The sequence below is a fragment of the Haemorhous mexicanus genome, chromosome 25, assembly GCF_027477595.1.
Source record: "Haemorhous mexicanus isolate bHaeMex1 chromosome 25, bHaeMex1.pri, whole genome shotgun sequence".
Classification (NCBI taxonomy): Eukaryota; Metazoa; Chordata; class Aves; order Passeriformes; family Fringillidae; genus Haemorhous; species Haemorhous mexicanus.
The window spans coordinates 5,953,969-5,973,820 of NC_082365.1; the positions used below are offsets into that span (position 1 = coordinate 5,953,969).

Consider the following 19,852-nt stretch of genomic DNA (forward strand, 5'->3'; position numbering starts at 1 on the left):
CACGAGCTCTCCATGTCCATTGTCACACCTGTGTCAGCTGGGCAGGAGCCTAGCAAGGAGCAGTGTGGATCATGGCCAGGAGCTGCTGCAGCCCTGCAGGCACTAAGGCCAAGCCCATCCCTCCAGTGCCAGCACCAGGAGAAGCCAGCTGCACCCCAAGTGCCCAGAGCAGGGCTGGCAATGGGGCAGGGAGTCGCTCTAAGGTGGCCCGTGGCTGACTGGGAACAGGAAGAACACTGAGAAAAAAAAATCACAAATTTTAATAAGGAAATGTGAGAGGGAGGCACTGAGATCCTGCCAGCCCGAGCACCGGCGGAGGGGGCAGAGCCCAGGCTGCCTCAGGCCTCGGCCGCTGCCAAGCCCAGGATCTTCTTGACGTAGTTCTGCACGTTGACGTGGAGCTGCGGGGCCGTGGCAGAGAAGGTCTCCATGGCCAGGGCCCGCGTGGCCTCGGAGCCGCCCCACATGGCGCGGTACAGCGGCAGCGTGTACTTCTGCTTGCCCTGCCGAGACAGCGCGGTGACGGCCCCGGCTCCGCCCCGGCCCCGCGGTGCCGCCCTCCATTCCCCCTGTCCCCTGTCCCTGCTCTTGGCGAGGCACAGAGCACGTGGCAAATGGCACAGGGTGGGGAATGTTGCCGTGGGCGGCCCTTGGCACCTCAGCATCTGGAGAAGGGGGAGCACCTGAACCTTGGAGAAGGGGCAGACCTTGAGAAGCCCATGAAGTTCAACAAGGCCAAGTGCAGGGTCCTGCACCTGGGTCAGGATAGGATGGATGGAGGGATAGAGAGCAGCCCTTCAGAGATGGGACCCGGCCATGTGCTCTCCCAGACTGGAAAGCCAGCTGTGTCCTAGGCTCATCCCTAGCAGCAGGGGAGGGGGAAATTCTGCCCTCCCATAAGACCCCAACACTGGAGCACTGCATCCAGCTCTGGAGTCTCCAGCACAAGACACACATGGACAGAGCAGGTCCAGAGGAGTCCATGGAGGTGGAGCCCCTCTGCTCCGAGGGCTGGAGCTCATCTGCTCTGGGGCCAGGCTGGGAGAGCTGGGGGTGTTCACCTGCAGAAGAGAAGGCTCCAGGGAAACCTTGGAGCCCCTTCCAGTGCCAAGAGAGCTGAAGAGGGACTTTGGAGCGACAGGACAAGGGGGAATGGCTTCGCACTGCCAGAGGGCAGGGATAGATGGGATATTGGGAAAGAATTCTTCCCTGTGAGGGTGGTGAGGCCCTGGCACAGCCCTGGAAGTGTCCAAGGCCAGGCTGGATGGGGCTTGGAGCAACTGGTCTAGTGGAAGGTGTCCCTGCCCATGGCACATAAGATGACCTTTAAGGTCCCTTCCAACCCAAACCATCCTGTGGGACTATCAAAAGCAAAGCAAATCCCTGTCTCTCTGGCACTGAAGGCCTTGTGCCCCATCCCCATCTCTCCCCACTGGCATGCTGCTGGGCACTGCCACCAGTGCCCTGGGACAAACCTGGCTGTGCAGGAAGTCCTTGACTTTGCTGTACTCAGCCTCCAGGTTGTTCTTGAGGACAATCTGGCACCAGCGCAGTCGCAGCTCAGCGTTTTGGGCCTTGGAGATCTTGGGGTACATCTTGCTCAGCCTTTTCACATTTCCTGTGAGAGGGGAGCGGTCACCATCCCCCAGGGGGTTCTGACCCAGCTCCCAGCTCCTGCTCCCAGGGAACCCTCTGAGTCCATCCCAGCCATGCTGCAAATTCTCTGGGATCCTCCCAGCCTCGGGTCAGCCCTGGCTCCTGCTCAAGTGCCCCCTACCCCCAGCTCTGGAGCACCCCAGGCACTTGCTGGTCCTGGCAGGACAGTGCCCCTGTTGGGCCTCCCAGGCTGGGCAGCCCTGCAGGGCCATGTGCTGGTGCTTGGGGTGCCAGCACAAAGTGGAGGGAGATTCCTCAGCAAAGAGGGCAAGGAGAGTTGCAGTGACATGGGGACACGGCAGCCCAGCAGAGCCAGCCTGGGGACAGAGGACTGCACATGACCCCATAAATCCAGGGACATGCTTCCCTTGGCACTCCATCCTCCACCACACCAACCGAGGCTTCCCTGGAACCAGGACCCACAGAGCAGTTGGAGAGGGGCTGATGGCCACACACCCCCCGAGTGTTGCCCTGATATGCCCTCACACCCCCGGCCAACTGGCTGGACTTGGGCACATCACCCTGTGTCTCCTCTGGGCACCAGAGCCCTGGGAGTGCCCTGGCATTCACCTTCAGGCAGGGGGGACTTCTGCAGGACCTGATCCAGGAAATAGACCAGCTGGTACGTCCTCCAGCCCATGATGTCCACAGCTTCGATCGCCTCCATGTTCAAGCTGTCAGCAGCCCAGAGCTCTGCCAGCTCCTCCGCCGGCCTCATCAGCTGCTGCCCCGGTGACAGGTCAGGCAGGTAGGGCGGCCAGCCCGGCGTGTTCAGCCAGCGGTCAAATTCAAACCCTGCAGCAAGGCAGGAGGGAGAGCTGGGAACAGAGCCCTGAGCCCCACACCCGCTGCTGCTGCCCAGACCCCCCCACCTTCTCCCAGTGCCACCAAACCTGCCCGAGGATGATGACCACCACAAACTAATGGGGTGAGGCCATCAGACACATGGGCTCAGGATGTGCTTGAGGGTATCAGCCCCAGCACCGCCAGCTCCAGCATGGAAAGCTCCTGCCAAGCCTGGATCTCCAGCAAGGCTGGGCCAAGCCCAGAGTGCTAACTGGGCCTGATCCCAGTGCTCACCAGACTCACCAGGCTGAGTCACAGACACCCCATGAAGCAGCACCCAAGTGCAGAGCAAGGACTGGGTTTGAATGGGAAAAAAATCAGGCTTAGCTGGCACATGCCCAAGCCTGGGCTTGATCCCAGCTGGCCAGTGCCACCCATGCCTGCTCCGACAGAGCCGGGCTGGCAGCAACAGCATCTCCAGTAAAACACACAAAGCAACGTGCAAAGGCCCTGGGGAACATGGGTTGCTCTGACACCCGTGGGAGCGGGGCTGAGAAGTGGCAGCCCCTGTTCCCTGGCCAGGATGGTGCTGTGCTGACCTGGGATGGAGTCCACGCCTTTCTCCTTCAGCTCTGGGAAGTAATCCAGGAAGAACCCGAGGGTGTCATCTGCAGTGATGCTCTGGAACTTGAACCGGTTCACGTAGGCCTGTGGGGACAGATGGAGCTGATGCCAGACACTCTCACCCCAGCACTGCTGCCCAGTCCTCTGTGTGCTCCACCTCATGGGGGAACCCTTTCCGGCCCCTTTTCCCGCCAGGGGCTCCCAGCCCCTGCATCCCCAGGGATACCCCTCAACATTCCCAGCACCTGCTGCAAGCACGAGGCGAGGCTCTGCCTTCATCTTATTCCCGTATTCACATTCCCGTTTCCCACCTCTTCTTCCTCTCCCCAGCCACCCTCTCAGCCTGTCCTTCCCAGGGTCCTGCTGTGCCCTGGCCTCCTGTCATGGCATTTTGACTTTGCAGCTCACACCCACCTGGAGGAAGGCATCAAACTTGCTCTGGTTGCCCACAAGATGGGCCAAGTAGCTAACGAAGCAGTACCCCTTCTCATAGGGTGTTTCATTGTATGTGTCATCTGGATTGACACCTAGAAAAAGGTAAAACCATCAGAAATCCTCTGCCCAGCTGCAACACAGCCATCACAGGCACCAAGATTCCCCCATCAGTGCTGGGTTCAGCCTATCCTACCCCTCCTACAGCCATCAGGTCCCATCACCCATGCTGGTGTTATTGACAGCCCGGCCCCCCAGCCCACCTGCCACTGTCCCGCTCCCCCAGAGCCCAGGGACACCCAGGGACACAGACCTGGCTCGATCACCACCCGCAGCTTGTTGAGGGGATGGTCCTCCCCCGTGGCATCCATGTGCTGGCGCAGGAGGGCCCTTCCCGTGGCAGCCTCCAGGCAGGTGTAGGGCAAACCTGGGCAGAGACAAGCGGAGGCATTCGGGGAGCCCAGCCAGACCCCTGCGCACTGCGGGCACAGCGGGCGCTGCGGCGGGAGAGGAACACCATCAGTGCACGAGCTGGGAGAGCAGGAAACCCACACATGAGGAGTCAGGATGGCAGAGCTGCAGGGGGGCATGGGGCAACCCAGCCCCAGGCAGTGAGAGATTTTTTGAGCCACCTAAATTCATGTGGATACAGCAAATTGTGCTGGGAGAACAGGAGCTTCTGGACAGGACTGTATGTCCAGGGAAGAGCTCAGGACAGCTGGTATCAGCTCCACATGGGAGCTGCAGAAGGTGAGACAAGGACACAGTGCCCACATTCCTGGCAGGGGTTGCAGGGAACTGTCCATCTCAGAGTAAAGGCTACCAGAAATCACAGACATTAAAGATCATCTTGTTCTACCCTCTGCCATGGGCAGGGACACCTTCCACTAGACCAGGTGGCCCCAAGCCCCTTCCAACCTGGCCATGGACACCTCCAGGGATGGGGCAGCCAAAGCTTCTCTGGGCCACCTGTGCCTCCCCAAACTCACAATATCTAATCTAAACCTACTCTTTTTCAGTTTACAGAGCCCCACGGGGCCTTGCAGCTGCTGCCCTTCACCTCTTCTGAGATGCAGCGCCCTGAGCTGTGGGACAGAGCCCAGACCCAGCCAGGGCTCAGCACCCCACAACCAGGCAGGGCCACGCACCGTAGACCTCGGTGGAGATGCGCCTCTGGGCGTACATGGTGAAGCCCTCGTTGAGCCAGAACTCGCCCCACGTGGCGTTGGTGACCAAGTTGCCAAACCAGCTGTGGGAGATCTCGTGGATGATGACGTCCACCAAGGAGCGGTCCCCAGCCAGCAGGCACGGCGTGACGAAGGTGAGGCAGGGGTTCTCCATGCCACCAAAGGGGAAGGAGGGCGGCATGAACAGGATGTCGTACCTGCCAGGGAAGGCTGGGCTCAGACCCTGCTCCTCCTGAAGACAGGGCTGGGGACAGAAGGAAACTCTCTCCCTGTCCCTGAGGAACCAGATCCTTCAGGAACCTTCCAGCCATACCTGCCCCAAACATAAGGTCCAAAGAGTTTCTCTCCAACCACCAGGAACTCCTCAATCACCCCATCATACTCCTTCTTGGCAGCCTCAATCAGGCAGGGCTCAGCCCAGACACGGCTCCTGGCCAAGTGCAGAGAAGAGGAAGTTTAACCATTAGAGGACTTTCACCTTGTTGCTTCATCAGACAGAAATTGCACAGGTTTATTCCAAAGAAAAATAAAATCGTGCTGATAAAGGCATCTAGAGAGACCCACAGTGCAAATTGCTGTGATTTCTCTCGTCTGAATGTCAAAGGGCTTTTTTATGGCCGCAGTGGCAGCCAAGAACTCAAGAAAGCACCAGCCTGTGAGGAAATGTGGGATCCTCCCTGAATGGGACCCACTGCCCTCATTCATGTGCAAGGTGGCAGGAGCAGAGCCAGGGATCCTCCTGAAGGTGAGGGGACACAGCATCAAGGCTCCTTCTCACGCTCCAGTTTGAGAAGGACCCTCATCCCATGAGCCCACAATCTGGTGACACAGAGAGGGACTGACTGTGCCATGTTTATGGCCAGTGTCTCTGCTCTCCAGAGCCCCACGGAGCAGGGAGAAGCAGAAAGTGGCTGCCACAGGAGCTTCACTGTGCAGCTCCCACAGCTCTGGAGCCCTCCTGAGCCCCTTACCTTGGGCCAACATCAGCAGACACGATGTCCCCAACAACCAGAGCGATCAGGTAGGAGGGGATTGGCTGGGACATCTTGAATACAAAGGTGTTATCCTTCTGCTTCTCCCAGCTCGTGGCACTCATCACAGCCGTGAAGCCCTCGGGGACCTGACCATGTGGACAGAGCCATTAGCTTCACAGCACACACAATGGCAGGCCAGCGAAGCCAGCTGGGACACCACAATGTCTGATGGCAAATGTCTCCCAGCCTGAAGGTGCTGGGGCCTGGGGCACTGCAGGCTTTGGGGAGCAGAGCAGGGACACCCCAAGCTCCCACTCGGGATCCCAGCTGCATCCCTGCAATGCTAAAGTACCTGGATCTGCCCCAGGTGCCCCTGGAGCTACCAGGAGATAAGGAAATGCTGGAGCTGCAGGTGTGAAAGGGCAGAGGATGCAAATCCCACAGCCACTGACTCCCCTCCCAATTCTTGCACAACTCATTTTTCCTGTTCCCAAGCCAGTGTAGAACCTGGCTTCCACCAGCTTCCTGGAATCCACCAGCCTGGGCTGAGCCCAGGGAGGCTGATCCAGTGTGCCCTAGCCCAAGCAGGGGGTGAGCTCCATGGTGCACAGGGAACAGAGCTCACACCAGAGCTCAGCAACAGCCCCATCCCATGCTCACCCTGTGGCACCAGAGGGGGTCTGCCCTGGGAGAGCAAAATAAATCAATCCTGGCATCACCAGCTGATGCCACCACATGCCATTGGCACTGAATGGTGTCACACCATTAGGCATTCCCCTTGCCCACAGCAGGATGGCACGCGTGGCGGCCCAGTGCCAGTGTCACCACATGCCCACACATAGACAAGGGGGGAATCTGGATTTAGTGCCATCTTTGGGGAACAGCAGCTGCTCCTTCCTGTAAGTCTGGCAGGCCCAGAACTGCCACCAGGGCCCAGCATGGCCCAGCACCACCACCTTCCTCCAGCTGTTTTCCCCCAAACTCAGCTCCTCCTGCTACAAATGCCAGGAGTTCTGGGCAGGACATCCAGGCCACCACATGCACCCACTCCTGGCACTCCAGCACTGCAACTGGGGAGAGGCAGCAGCACACTGGGGCTGCTTGTCTCCATCCAAAAGGGCATCTAAGAGAAAAACAGCCCAAGTACAGGTGAGTGATTTCTCAGCTGGGGCCTGAGGAGGAGGGTTTGAAGCAGTGTCCTTGCTGTGATGCCTCAGTGCTTTGGCACATTCCCTGCAAGGGACCCAACAGCCAAGAGCAGTTTAAGCTGGAAGGGACATTAAAGATCATCTTGTCTCACTTCCTGCCATGGGCAGAGACACTTTCCACTGGATCAGGCTGCCCCAAGCCCTGTCCAGCCACAGCTGCCCTGGGCACCCTGTGCCAGGGCCTCACCACCATCATAGCCAAGATTTCCTTCCCAATATCCCATCTAAACCTGCCCTCTGGCAGTGGGAAGCTATTCCCCCTTTTCCTGGCACTTAGATCCTTGTCCCAAGTCCCTCTCCAGCTCTCCTGGAGCCTCTTTAAGCACTGGAAGGGTCTCTTGGGTCTTCTCAGAGCCTTCTCTTCTGCAGGTGAACAGCCTGGCTGGCAGGAGGCTGAAATCCCAGCTCTCCCAGCCTGGCTCCACAGCAGAGGTGCTCCAGCCCTTGGATCATCTCCATGGCCTCCTGTGGACTTTCTTCCCCAGCAAACTTTGCACTCATGGAGGGTTTTGCTGCTGCTGGGTGTCAGGGAATGGCCAGGGCAGCTCCTGGGGCTCTGCTTACCTTCACGGTGGCTGAATAGGTGAACTTGACTGAGGGGGTGTCGAAGCAGGGGAAGAAGGACCTGTTGAGCACAGCCTGGCCCTGGGTGTACATGTAGGGCTTCTGCTTCCCTGCCGTCTGCTCAGGGGACAGCCAGCACACCTGGGGAGGGACCAAGACCCCAGTGAGGGGCAGCTCGACCACAGCTGCTCCTTGTGGAGGGAGCTGGGAGGGGGCTCCTCACCCTCGGAGCTTTGCCCACTCCAGGCCTGGTGTCCCCTGAACCATCCCCCAGCTCCCTCCGGGTCTGGTAGCCCCCAGTCCACACCCAGTATCCTCCCGGTCCTTGTGGGCCTGGGTGTCCCACCGGGCTCGGCGTCCCTTCCATCCACCCGGTCACCTGTCGGGCACGGTATGTCCTCGCCCCAACGCTGCTCACCCCGGGCCCGGCGTTCCCCAGTGTCCCCCTGCTCTCTCTGGGCCCGGTGTTCCCCAGTGTCCCCCTGCTCTCTCTGGGCCCGGTGTTCCCCAGTGTCCCCCTGCTCATCCCGGGCGCGGTGTCTCCCGGTGTCCTGCCACCCCCCGGGCCCGGTGTCCCCCGGTGTCCCAGCGCTCACCCCGGGCCCCTCGCCCGCCTCGTAGTCGATGAGGAGGGTGAGCAGCTGCTCGGCACGGGGGGCCCGGGGCAGGGCGATGTGCAGGGCGCTGCCATAGCTGGCGAAGGGCCGGCTCTCCACGGGCAGCGCCTGCCCGGCCGGGTCCCCGGGCCCGCCCGGCGGCGGCAGGAGCGCGGCGCGGCTCACGGCCAGCGAGGGGTGCGCGTCCAACCGCAGCTCCGCGCCGCCCGCGCCGTCCTGCTCGCAGCGCAGCTCCAGCCGCGCCCGCCCCAGGAGCCGCCCCGCGCCCGCGGCCGCGAAGGACACGCGCAGCTCCAGGTGCAGGTGCCGCAGCGACCACAGGCCCGCGCTGCTGGCCGAGGCCGCGTCCCGCACCGGGGCCCTGGCTCGCACCGCGGCCACGTCCTCCGCCGGGGCCGCCATCGCCGCGCCGGGGCCGCGCCGGGGGCGGGAACGCCCGGCGGGAGCGGAGGCGGGGCTGGGGGCGGGAACGGGGAGGGAACGGGGGCGGGGAATGGAGGGACGGGGAATCCATGGAGGGGGGATGGAGGAAACCCAGGGGGGATCCGTGGGTGGGGAGTGGCGGGGACCCATGGGGAGTTCCCTCGGGGTTCCACGGCTGAGAGATGGAGAGAAATCTATGGGTGGGATCCATCGGGGATCCATGGGTGGGAATGGAGGGACATCTATAGGGTGGATCCATGGGTGGGGGATCCATGACGGGGGATGGAGGGGACATGGGGTGAGGACCACGTTATGGGGATGTAGGGGGATCTGTGATGGACCTCTGGGGGTTCCAGAGAGAATTCAGGAAAAAGGGGGAATCTATGGATTGGGCAAAATCGAGAGATGTCTGGGGGAAATTGGATGGGAGGAATTCGTTGGGGCAAGATCCAGCAAGGGAATCAGGGAGGGACAGAGGGAAAACCCATGGCAATCTAGGAATCTAGGAGGATCTATGGGTGGGGATCCATGGGGCAGGCGGGGGGGGTGGAGGGGCAGCAAAATTCAGAGGTTGGGAATCCATGGATCAAGGGAATTCATGGTGGGGCACCCCTGGACAGGGGGGTCTGTAGGAATCCAAAATGGGATCCTTTACAGGGTTCATGTCGGGCTCCACGGAGAGAGGATGGGAAGGGGGGACCCAGCAGAGGGGTCCGTGGGAAGATCCAGGGGGTCCTCGAGTAAGGCTATAGATAGAGATCCGGGGGAAGAGCAAGTGCAGGCAGGTGTGTCCAGGGGTCGGGGATCCATGTGGGATCCGGGGAAATATAGGGGCATCCAGAGGGGGTCAAGATCCATGGGGAGGAGATCCAGAGCTGGGGGTACGGTGGGGCAAGATCCAGCAATGGAATCAGGGAGGGACAGAAGGAAAATCCATGACAGGAGATCCGGCGAAGAGGGGGGTGGGGGTGGATGGGGCCGGAATCCATAAGAAATTCGCTGGGGGGGTCCATGGGGGATCTGGGAGGGGTGCTTGGGGGGGCAATGTCAGGATCCATGAGGAGGGGATGAAGGGATGACTCACGGGGGGGGGGCTCGTGGGGACATCCGGGGAGAGTCGAGGAGGGATACCGAGAGGGATCCGTGGGGGATCCACGGGGTCAGGGCAGCCATGTGGGATCCATGAGAAATCCGAGGAGGGGATGTCCCGGGGGGGGGACTGGGGGGGGGTCCATGGGGTTTCCCCGGCTCAGGCTCTGTTGCCGGTTCCAGGCGCCGCGTCTCGGCAGCCGAGCGGCACCGGGGGCAGCGGGGACCGGGCGGGACCGCCCCTGGGGACAGAGCGGGTCAGAGCGGCCCAGCACCTGCCCCTCCGGGCCGGGGGTCGGGGACCGGGAACCGGGGGCCGGAGGCCGGGGCGGGCACTCGGGCGGCCGGAGCGGCGGGGACGGGCACGGGCCTGCGCGACTCCTCCCCCGGCCGCCGGCCCGGCCCGCGCGGGTCCCCGGCCGCGCTGTCACTCCGCCACCGGCGGCGGCTCCGGGCGCTGCCGGCGGGGCCGGGCGGGACGGGGCAGCGAGCGGTGAGCGGGGCACCGGGGTGGGACGTCGGGCACTTCCCCGAGGGAGCGGGGAGACTCGGGAGACGCGCCGGTGGGAGCGGAGGTGATGGGGACATCCTGCGGGGCCCTGGAAGGCAGGGACACCCCGGTGGAGATCGGCTGCGGAACACCCCGACAGGGACTGGCGGTGACTTTCGGGGACACACCGGCTGGGTCATCCTGCGGGGATCGGCGTTGACAGAGGGGACAGCGGGTGGTGATGGGGGACACCCCATCGGGGACTGGCTGGCCACGGTGAGGGCGGCAGATGATGGGGAACACCCTGTTGAGGACCGAGGTGGTGGGGTCATGCTGCAGGGAACAGCGGTGACACGAGAGATGCTGGCAGGGACCCGGGAGCACAGGCAGCAGCTGTCGGGGCTAGCACAGCCTGACACTCGGGGCAGCCCCCGCGTCCCCTCTCCTGTGCCCCGCGATGTCCCCACCTTTCTGCAGAGACCCTGTTTCAGCAGTGGGAACTGCAGCGTGACCGGGCTGGCAAATTCCCGTGTCCCGGTGCCTTCGGTGTCTCCTGGACACCCCCAATTCCTGTCCCCGACAGAGGGGGACTGCAGGAAGATGCTGTGGTGCCTCCCCAGTTCAGTCCTGAGGAGCACAAAATGGCCAGCAAAGGGTAACGGGTGAAACTGAAGCACGAGGACTGTCGAAAATGTGTGTTCTGCTGCCCCACATCTCCTTTCCACAGGCAGAGCCGGTCGGTACTGGCCGATCATGGTGTCTGCCCTCATTTTTGACATGGGAAGGTGCTTCTGAGCGGTAGGCATCCATGGGTGCTTGCCATGGGGATATTCCACCACCTGGGGTGAAGGAGCCATCCCCACACTGCTTGGAGCTGGGAGTGTTGCAGCCTAACCGGGATGGTACAGGGCAGAGGGGAAACTTTGAGATGACTTCAACTCCGGCCGCGCCCCTTGAGACACAGAGGTGCCGTCAGCCTGCGCGCGGGAAGCAGTGAAGACCCGCCGAGTGCCGGGACGACTCTTTTCCTGGATTTCACCTAGGAAAAAAACAACTGGGAGGGGAGCCAGGGAGTCTGGGTGTGCCGGGATGCCAGGCCCGCAGCCGGCTCTGCTGCATAGCCGCGACTGCCCAGAGCGGGCGAGACCCCGTGCGGGCAGGGCTTGCCCGTGGGTTTTTGGGGCGCTGTCTGCCTTCCCCGAGGCTTTGTCATGGCTGTCGTGCCATTATCCCCGGTGCCAGAGAGGGTCCATGTGCTCCCAAGGGGGTGACAGGGATGGGGGAGGTCCCTGCTCCCCGCAGCAGCGTGTGTTGGTGTCTGTGTTGTTGGAAGGAGGGGCTGGACTCCCCCCAGTTTCACAGTCGGGGGAGCTGAGTCAGGAAATCCCGGCTGGCCCGGCCGGATCCCGGCTGAGTAATTTCGCGGCGCTGAGTAAGTGCCCGTGCAGGGGGTGCAGGGCTCCCGCGCCCGGGGGGGCAGCGGCTGCCCGCACATGCCCCGGCACTGCCCCTGACCCTGGCCCCGGGTACTGCCAGCCCTGCCAGCCCCGTGCCTCAGTTTCCCCCCGACATTTTCCTAGGACTGGATGAGACCGAAGGCTCCTGGGACGTGGACATGTCACACATCCCAGCACGGGAGCTGGCTCTGCGAGGCCAGGGAGAGGGGAGACAGGTTGGGATGGGGACTGTGGGACTGGGTGAGCTCTGATGCTCACTGGGAGGAGAATGGTATCCCCAAAGCAGGATTTGGGATCCTCCTTCCAGTAAAGGGGGTCTCCAGTCTCGGTGTGTTGGGAGCGATGTGGCATTGAGGAGAGGAATGCGGGTGAAGAAAGGATGGGGATAAGAACTGGGATGGGAAATAGGATTAGAATGGGGACAGGGATGGGGATAGGGAAGGGGTGGGAATGAGATGAGATATGAGGTGAGATGATGAGATATGAGATGAGATGTGGTGGGGGTGGGATGAGGATAGGGATGGGCTGATGATAGGTACAGGATGGGATGATATGGGGGTGAGGACAAGAATAGGATGGGGACAGGGATGAGGCTGATAGGGCTGGAGCAGAGCTTGGGGTGCATGTGGGGACGTGGAGTGAATCAGGCTGGCCCCACTGGCAGCAGGATGTAAATAACCTGCCAGGACACGAGGTTTTTTCCTGCTGCCCCCCCCATGCAGCCTCACAGACAGGAAAAAGGTGTTTCCGGCTGCGGATGGGAGGGGGCCCAGGCCTGGAGCGGGATGTGGGGCCTGGGCCACGGACAGGGGGATCAGGTGACCTCCTTGGGCTGGATTTTGGGGTGCAGACACTGACCCCATGGCTGGTGGGACCCCTGACCTCAGTGGGACCACTACAGCCCCCTGGGCCCTGGCTGGGCTGGTGGCAGGAGCTTGGTGCAGGCTGGCACCACCCAGCTGGGGCACCCTGTCCTGTCCCCAATGCCACCAGCTGGGGCAGCCACCAGGTGAAAACCCTGGGGACATGTTCCTCCTTTCTGGCTGGAGCAGGATCTGTGTGCAGCTGGAGGGGGCACTGTGGGAGGAGAGTGTTTCTCCTTGCCCATGACCCGTGCAGAGCCACTCCTGCTCACTGACCAAGCAGGATGTCCCCTCACCTGCACATGCTCCCTGGGGAGGTCTGAAATGCTCCACCAACAAAGTGCCTGGTCACCAGCCTGGGCTGGGGACGTTAGTCTGGGATGGGGACACCAGTATGGGATTGGGACACCAGTATTGGATGGAAGTCTTCAGCATTTATTCCCACCACCCTGTGCCCCCCCCTTCACTTTGCTGCTGGCAAATGGGTGACAGTCCCCCCTCACCCATCTGGGGTATCCATTTAGTGGCAGTCAGGACAGGTACAGCACCCTCTGTCCTCCTACAGCCCTTTGTGCCCTGTGCAGTGGGAAAAACAGCAGTGACAGGGAAGGAGCAGCTGGGACCACACTGCCTCTGCCCTGTGTGTGCCCAGGATGTCTCATCTCATGTCACTGGCCTGTTCTGGCTGGGCAGGATTTGTCCCCAAGCCCTAACCAAGGAGTGTCAGTCCCAGGAGTGCTCTGCAGGGAGCCCAGACCTGCTGAGGCAGTCAGTGGCACTGGTGGTGATAAGGCTGGTGGCAGTGCATAGGGAAACTGAGGCACAGACTGAAGGCAGGTGGCACAGTGCCAACACCTCAGGAATTCCTCGAATGCTCCAGGTGACAGATCAGCCACCAACTTGTCCCAGCAGGCTCTGGTGGCTTCCCTGGTGCATTTGCTGGCACAGCCTGAGTCTTGCTCATTAGCAAGTGACCTGTAATGAGCTTTGCTGAGTTGTGCTGCAGGGTCTGGGCAGTGCTATGGACACTGGGCACTGCTGTGGATTGAGTGCCTGGATCAGGAGACGCTTGTTGGGAGAGGGGCTGGAGGTTGCTCTGGCATGTGGCACCCATGTCCACCATCACAGGAAGTGACAATAATTGGGGGGAGCAAGATTTTCATTAACCAGGGTGGGGGGAGGTTCTGGATGAGTGGCCCAGGGAGGGTTTGAAGCTCTGCTCTGTCCCCGGGGGTCCTGGCGGGGTAGGAGCTGGGGTGAGACTGTCCCTGGCTATGGGACTTGGTCCCCTTGCACTTCTCCGAGCTTGTCTGGTCAATGCCCCATCCCGACCCCAAATCACCTGTGGCACCATCGCTGCCCTCCGGACTTTTATGGGGGGGCTCCGGCTCACCCCATCTCGGTGCCGAGCTGCTGTGAGTTTCATTGTGGGATCACGTCCTGCAAGTTCCCTTCCACGAGGGCTCAGCAGCCGGTGTTGGTGCCGCTCTGCCCCCTGCCCTGCTGCCCCCCTGCCGGCACTGCGGAGTGGAGCGCACCAAGGCATCGCTTGCGGAGGGAGCAGGCGGGGACAAGCCTCCCGTGCCCGGGGCCAGCTGGGGCACTGGCACTGCTGTCCTGGCATCCTCTTACCGCCCCCCGGAGTGGGGGAATGGGGCTCCGAAGGTCTCAGCTCTGCTGCGGGGAGCGGGTTTGGAGCGGGAGCCGGCGCTCGAGTTAACGCCTCCCACTCTTTGCCCGAGTTCTCTGGATCCCCTGCTCCCAGGGAGGAGCGGAGGTGGGAGCAGGGGGAGCTGGGTTTGTGCTCGTTCGCCCTTCTCATCCGCAGATCGCATTCGAGGCCCGTGCGGATGCGGCCGGGCGGCGCCGCCTCCGGTAGCGGAAACTCCCCCTGGGCAGGGCAGGGCTCTAAGTCAGGACTTCTCCTCCTCCTCTGCTCCCCCGCCTTCTCTTGTCTCCCCTCTGGGCTCGGCAACCCCTCCTTGCTCCCTGCCTGGACGTCTGTACCCGGGGATGTGCAGTGTGCGATGGGCGAGGGAAGGCAGGAGTGCGGCCATCCTCGCATGGGCAGGCAGGATGCCAAGGGGGTGATTGAGGTATACTGAAGGGATACTTAAGGGACGCTTGGGCTCCCCTCTGGGAAACTCAGGCAGTCTTCAGGTGGCCTCATGATGGCTCTGTTGGCTGCATCCTTTGGAGGGAGGAGGTTTAATTTTAGGTGTAAAGGGTCGTGGAACTTGAGCTGTGCTGGGCTGGTGAGGGGTATTGGGGCCAGGCATTGCCAGCCCCTGCCAACCTCTTCCAGCCACATCTATTAAGTGACAGTACTCAAGTCCCTTGGGATGTTGGCATCATGAACACACTTGGAGTTGTTCTGCTAAACCCTGGAGATGTGGATCCCTCTGGAGTGGTGACTGTTGCAACAACCGCCCTCCCACCCCCCCCCCCCCCCCACACACACCCCCGCCCCTGGAGCCAGCAGGGAGGTGTTTGCCAGCAGTCACTGTGGATTTACAGCTTACTGGAAAATCCACTCATCCCATTAAGGGCTCCCTGTGGCTTTTGCTTTCCAGTACAAATACCTGGTTATCCCTAGGGAAACCCCCTTTGGTGCCAGTGGGTGTGTGGTGCTCTTGGGGCAAACCCCACAGAAGAGTCCAGGCTGCAAGAGCAGCTTCGTTTATTACAGGACAGATCAGGGGAGACCTGTCTTGCTTGGCCAGGTAAGACCAGACAGGGCAGTTTAGCTCATGATAGGAATGATCTGTGATGGGAATGGGACAGGGATTGAGGGGCTCAGTTTGGAATAAGATCCATGGGTTGACTTTCATTCACTCAGTTCTTCACCCAAAGTAGGTTCAGCATCTAAAACCACCCCATCCTGAAGCTTGGCTGTGATGATGGCACATCCTCAGCTCTGTGTCGATGCTCTTGGGGCTTAATCTCCCACTTGGCTGGCACACCCTATTGCTGTGTCCCTAGAGATAACTGTCCCATATTCCCAGTGGCATTTTTAAATCCTTAACCTGCTTTTGGGGGGGGGAAATGCTTTTTTGGCACCCCCATGACACTGCTCTGCCTGTTGTATGTTGAGAGAGCTGAGTGCTGAAAGGAGCAGACAGGCATTGAGGGTCTCAACAGGGAGCACTGGGGGTGCTGGGGATACATTGCCAGTGCCAGGATGGGGGTGACAAGCCCAGCTGCCCCCTTGACCATCCTGAACACCCAGAACTCACATATGCCTGCAAAGGTGACAGCATCTGTTGAGTTAATGTGTTTTGCAGCCCTGTTGTGCAGCTGCCTCTCCCCGCCAGCCCAGCAGCCAAGCCAAAATCCATCAGGGCCTTCCAGGTTTCATGGGCCGAGGACCGGGGGGGCTGTTTCCGCACAGCGTCGGCGAACGCAGACACCACGACATCTGGTCTTGCTCAAAATTCTCAGGAGCAAAGGGCCAGGTGTGTGATGCTGCAGGAACACAGGGCTGAATAAATGATGCAACTAGCTCCGTGGAGTTTTGGCCCAGACAAGTGTCCAGCTGAATGTCACCGGAGCTGTGGGACGGCTCCTGGCCCAGGGCTTGATCCGGCACTGGGAGGTCCTTGGCCCCATGGCAGCATTGAGGTTCTGGAAGGTTTTGGGGTGATGTTGGGAAGGTTTTGAAGCCCTCAGGACGTGCAATAGGAGATGATGTATTTTGGCTGCGGTGCTGGATGCCGAAGGGACCCCAGGCTCTGTGGTGTCCAGTGGTGGCTCCTGGGCTGGAGGAGGCACCTGCAGGGCTACCGATGGCTTTATGGCTGTTCTTGCCACACAGCACGGGAAGAGCAGGGGGTCGAGGAGAGTGGGAGACCTTCCCAAGTGACCCTTCGCTGCAGGGGCATCTGGAGAGGGTTTGGTGAGGTGTTACCCCATGGAGAGACAGCCCAACCCTTTTCTCTGTGGGTGTTGGGGACACCGGGACATAACAGGCAGCGCTGCTGGGGACAGATGGCACCAGGCACCGGACAGATGGCTCCGTCCCAGACAAGCAGCCGAGGGGCTGGGAGGCTGGGGGCCTCCGGCGCTGGGCTGGGACTCCTTCTGCCGGCCCCCGGCTGGCGGCTGTGGCCCGAGGGGGACAGTGACACCACCGACAGTGGCTCTTGTGGCACCACCGGCCATAGGCGGTGCGGGCACTGCCGGCCCGGTGGGCACCGGGTTGGGGAGGGGACGGACACGGGCTCGAGGACGTGACGCTCGTCCTGTGGGGGCTGCTCCGGCTGGGGAGGGGCGGTACCGGACCGAGGAGAGTGAGGCCGGTTCGGGGGAAAGGGTGACATCTGCTCAGGGTGTAGTACCCGGCAGAGGGGAGGGTGACACCGGCTCGGGATGCGATACCGGGTGGAGGTGACATCGGCCGGGGCGGGTGTTGACACCGGCCCGGGGGGCGGTACGGGGGGGCGGTGCCGCAAGCGGAGCTGTCCAGCACCGGCGGTTCCTGAACGTCCGCAGCGCCGGGGCCGGGGACGTCCCCGCTGCCCCCCGCCTCCGCCGGGCACTCCCCATACCCACCCGCCGGGGGTCCTGCCCCGGGCCCCGGCCCCGGAGGAGCCGGGGCTGGGGTGGGCACGGGCTGGAGGAACACCCAGGGGCCGTGGTGAACCGGGCACCGTGTGGCCGGGAGAAGCCTTGGGCATTGACGACCCTTGCCCTGCTCTTCACACCGTCGTCCCCCCTCCGCAGATCCTCCCATAGCCCCTTGAACAGACCCCGCACAGCCCCCAGGCTCTGTCCCAGCCCCAGCCCAGCCATCCAGGATTTGTGCCGGGCACAGCTCAGTCCGAGCAGAGCTCGGTCTCCTGGGCACCCGCGGGTCGGTGACAGTGGCTGTTTCAGCAGGTCCAGCCCAGAGCTCAGCTTTGCTCAGGGCCGGTTTTATTGAAATGGGTTAAGTGGCTAATGGGATTGCTGCAGAGGGGCTTAGGCAGGGATTAGTGCTGTGGCTATGGGCTGGGCATCTCTGAAAGTGTTCCAAAAACGTGTGGATGTGGCACTTGGGGACGTGGTTTAGTGATGGGTATGGCAGTGCTGTGTTAGCAGTTGGACTTGATCTTGGAGGGCTTTTCTAACCTGACAATTCTGTGATTTCTCTATGATGTCTGCTTGGACAACAGCTGATTTCTGTCCTTCAGTGCCTGCCCCTGCCCATCTCCCAGCAGCTCACAGAGCTCCCAGCATCGTGCTGAGGAGAACAGACATCCAGGACAGGCAGAGCTGAGTCTGGCTGCCCTCCACTTCCACATGCCTGCCCATCCACTGCATGCACCCAGGAGAAGCACCTGCCTGCACCCAGCCCGACATTGCCCTCCGGAGGGATGGGAGAGGGGAGCAGTGGCACCTCCCTGGGGAGGGACCCAGCCTGGTGTCCCGGCAATGCGGGTGGTGGCAGTGTTCCAGGCAATGACACCGGCTGGTGGGCAGGCCAGGTCCTGCCCTGGGCACGGGGGTTGGAGGGCTGGGCCTGGTGCCTGAATCGGCAGCTTGTTCTCCTCTGAAGGGCCCTTTCTGCCCCAGCCCCCTCTGTTTCTCTTTGGAAAGTTTTATGTTCCTTGTGTCACAAGGAGCCTTTTCTTTGTCACCCTTCCCGAGCATGCCAGGGAGAAGGCTGTGCTGGAGCACGGCCATCCCTGATGGCAGCTCAAGGCTGGATGCTGCAAAGGGCTGCAAGGTGCAGGCAGCAGCCTTTGGGGGCAGCTGTTTCACAGCACCAGGACCTGTCCCTTGGCAGGGGCTCAGCTCCTCCTGTCTCACCCTAGGCTGCCCCCTTAACCTTCACCCATAAAAAGGAAGGATGCTTTGCAGCCCCTGAGCATCTCTGTGGGGACACCTGGCACAGTGCTGCAGCTCCTGGTGTTCCTGTGCTGCCAGTCCCAAGGGTGTCTCAAGGATGATTCTCAATTTACAGAGCTGTTCTGCATCCCAGCACACCCAGGGAAGGATCCATCCTCCCTCTTTCCTATTTATCAGCCTGATTTCAACTCTCTTACCCCTTCCAGAGGCTGTGTCAGGGTGGGGGAAACAGGCACAGAACGGCAGCAAGGTGCCAGCAGAGGCTGAAGGATTGAACACATTTTCTGTCACCCAGTGTCAATGCTCAGACTCCTGCCACATTTATCCTGGGACACAGGACAGCATGTCATCCCCGACAGGGATTTCAGCTGTGATAGGAGAGAAACAAATTTTATCTCACTCATAAAAGTCACCTCAAAATGCTACAAAATAAAGAGCAAAATGCTTGCAGAGCCATTAACTGTTCTCTTGGAAACATGGGAGCCCTGTGCCTGGACCCCTCTAAGGCACAGATGTGGAGCCAGGGGCTTCAGCCACTCATTGTAGCCCCCGCAGGGCTGGGGGCTGTTCCCAGCTCGGCTCAGGTGATGGATGGCTCCAAAGCAGATCTGCTTCAGTGCTGGGAATGCTCCAGTGACCCCTCTAGGTCATGGAAATGGGGACATGAAAGGAGATCAGGCTCCAGGTCCCTGTTCATTTCTGGCTGCTAAAATCACACGTGTGAGATGGATTTGGACACGAGGCTGAGGAAGTAGTTCAAGCTCCGGGCACAACAGATGCCTCTTTGAAGGAGATGCCTTCAGGGATGTGCTGGCTCGTGTCTCTCCTGGGATGAAGGACACAGTTCAGCCAAGGCTTTTCCTTCAATGTAAACACTCATAACTCTGTGTATGGCATCGTCTGAAGGGATCAAATCCCACCTCACCTCTGGGGATAAAAACTGAAGTTCACCTCCAGACCTGGGCTCTGGAGGCACCTGAAATGAGTATCCTCTGCTTGGCTGGGAGACCAACACCTCCAGCTGCCCAGGAGGCTCTGCCCTGACGCCCAGGCATGGCTCTGCTGCCACAGCATTGCTGTGGCTGCTCCAGAATATCCCCTTGTGCCAAAACACCTCATAGGTACCTGCTGCTTTCCACTACCACGGGACCCAGTGATCCCAAGCTGGTACCCAGGGGAGCGATTGGGCCAAAAACTCACCCAGCAGCTGGAAGTCCCCAAATTAGACCAGGTGCAAGTTCCCAGGGCTCACGTTACCCAGAGGGGGAGCAGCAGCCTGTTCCTGAGAGCTGTTCCTGGGCTGAAGGAGAAAGTTGTTTCCCTTTTGAGCTAGTTGCAAAGGAGCTGCTGACTCTATCTGGGTCAAGCCATAACCTGCTTTAGCCAGGCAGAGGCAGCAGGATGCCGGTGTGACACAGCATGACACAGCGCGATGGGCACCTGTCTGCTCCCCTGCCATCATCACACATGGGGCCCATGCCAGGGACACCCTGTCCTGGATAGGGTAAAATCAGTCTGGAGGCAAGGGAAGAATTCTTTGGGAACAAGGATGGGCTGAATCTTTCCCAGGAATGGTTTAAGTTCGTGGTGGTTGATGCTGGATGTGAAGGGGACTTCTGGGCAAAGGAGTGGCTCCTCCTGGAGCTGCTGAGG

The 19,852-nt window shown here is 61.0% G+C and overlaps 2 protein-coding genes across 2 annotated transcripts in view; one reads left to right on the forward strand and one right to left on the reverse strand.

Moving 5' to 3' along the window:
- Positions 1-237: 237 nt before the first annotated feature.
- RNPEP (arginyl aminopeptidase) lies at positions 238-8,477 on the reverse strand. The gene is made up of 11 exons (XM_059868086.1): positions 8,028-8,477; positions 7,432-7,572; positions 5,657-5,805; positions 4,999-5,115; positions 4,647-4,882; positions 3,812-3,925; positions 3,481-3,593; positions 3,042-3,150; positions 2,227-2,451; positions 1,476-1,618; positions 238-503 (listed from the first exon to the last, which is right to left on the reverse strand). The coding sequence occupies exons 1-11, from the start codon at positions 8,448-8,450 to the stop codon at positions 339-341; spliced, it is 1,935 nt and encodes a 644-aa protein (XP_059724069.1). The 5' UTR covers positions 8,451-8,477; the 3' UTR covers positions 238-338.
- A 1,488-nt stretch (positions 8,478-9,965) lies between these two features.
- Positions 9,966-19,852, forward strand: part of NAV1 (neuron navigator 1) — a 74,075-nt gene continuing 64,188 nt past the window's right edge. Inside the window, exon 1 of the mRNA XM_059867562.1 lies at positions 9,966-10,053. The gene's annotated coding sequence lies outside the window, so the exon portion shown is untranslated. The remainder of the gene's footprint in view (positions 10,054-19,852) is intronic.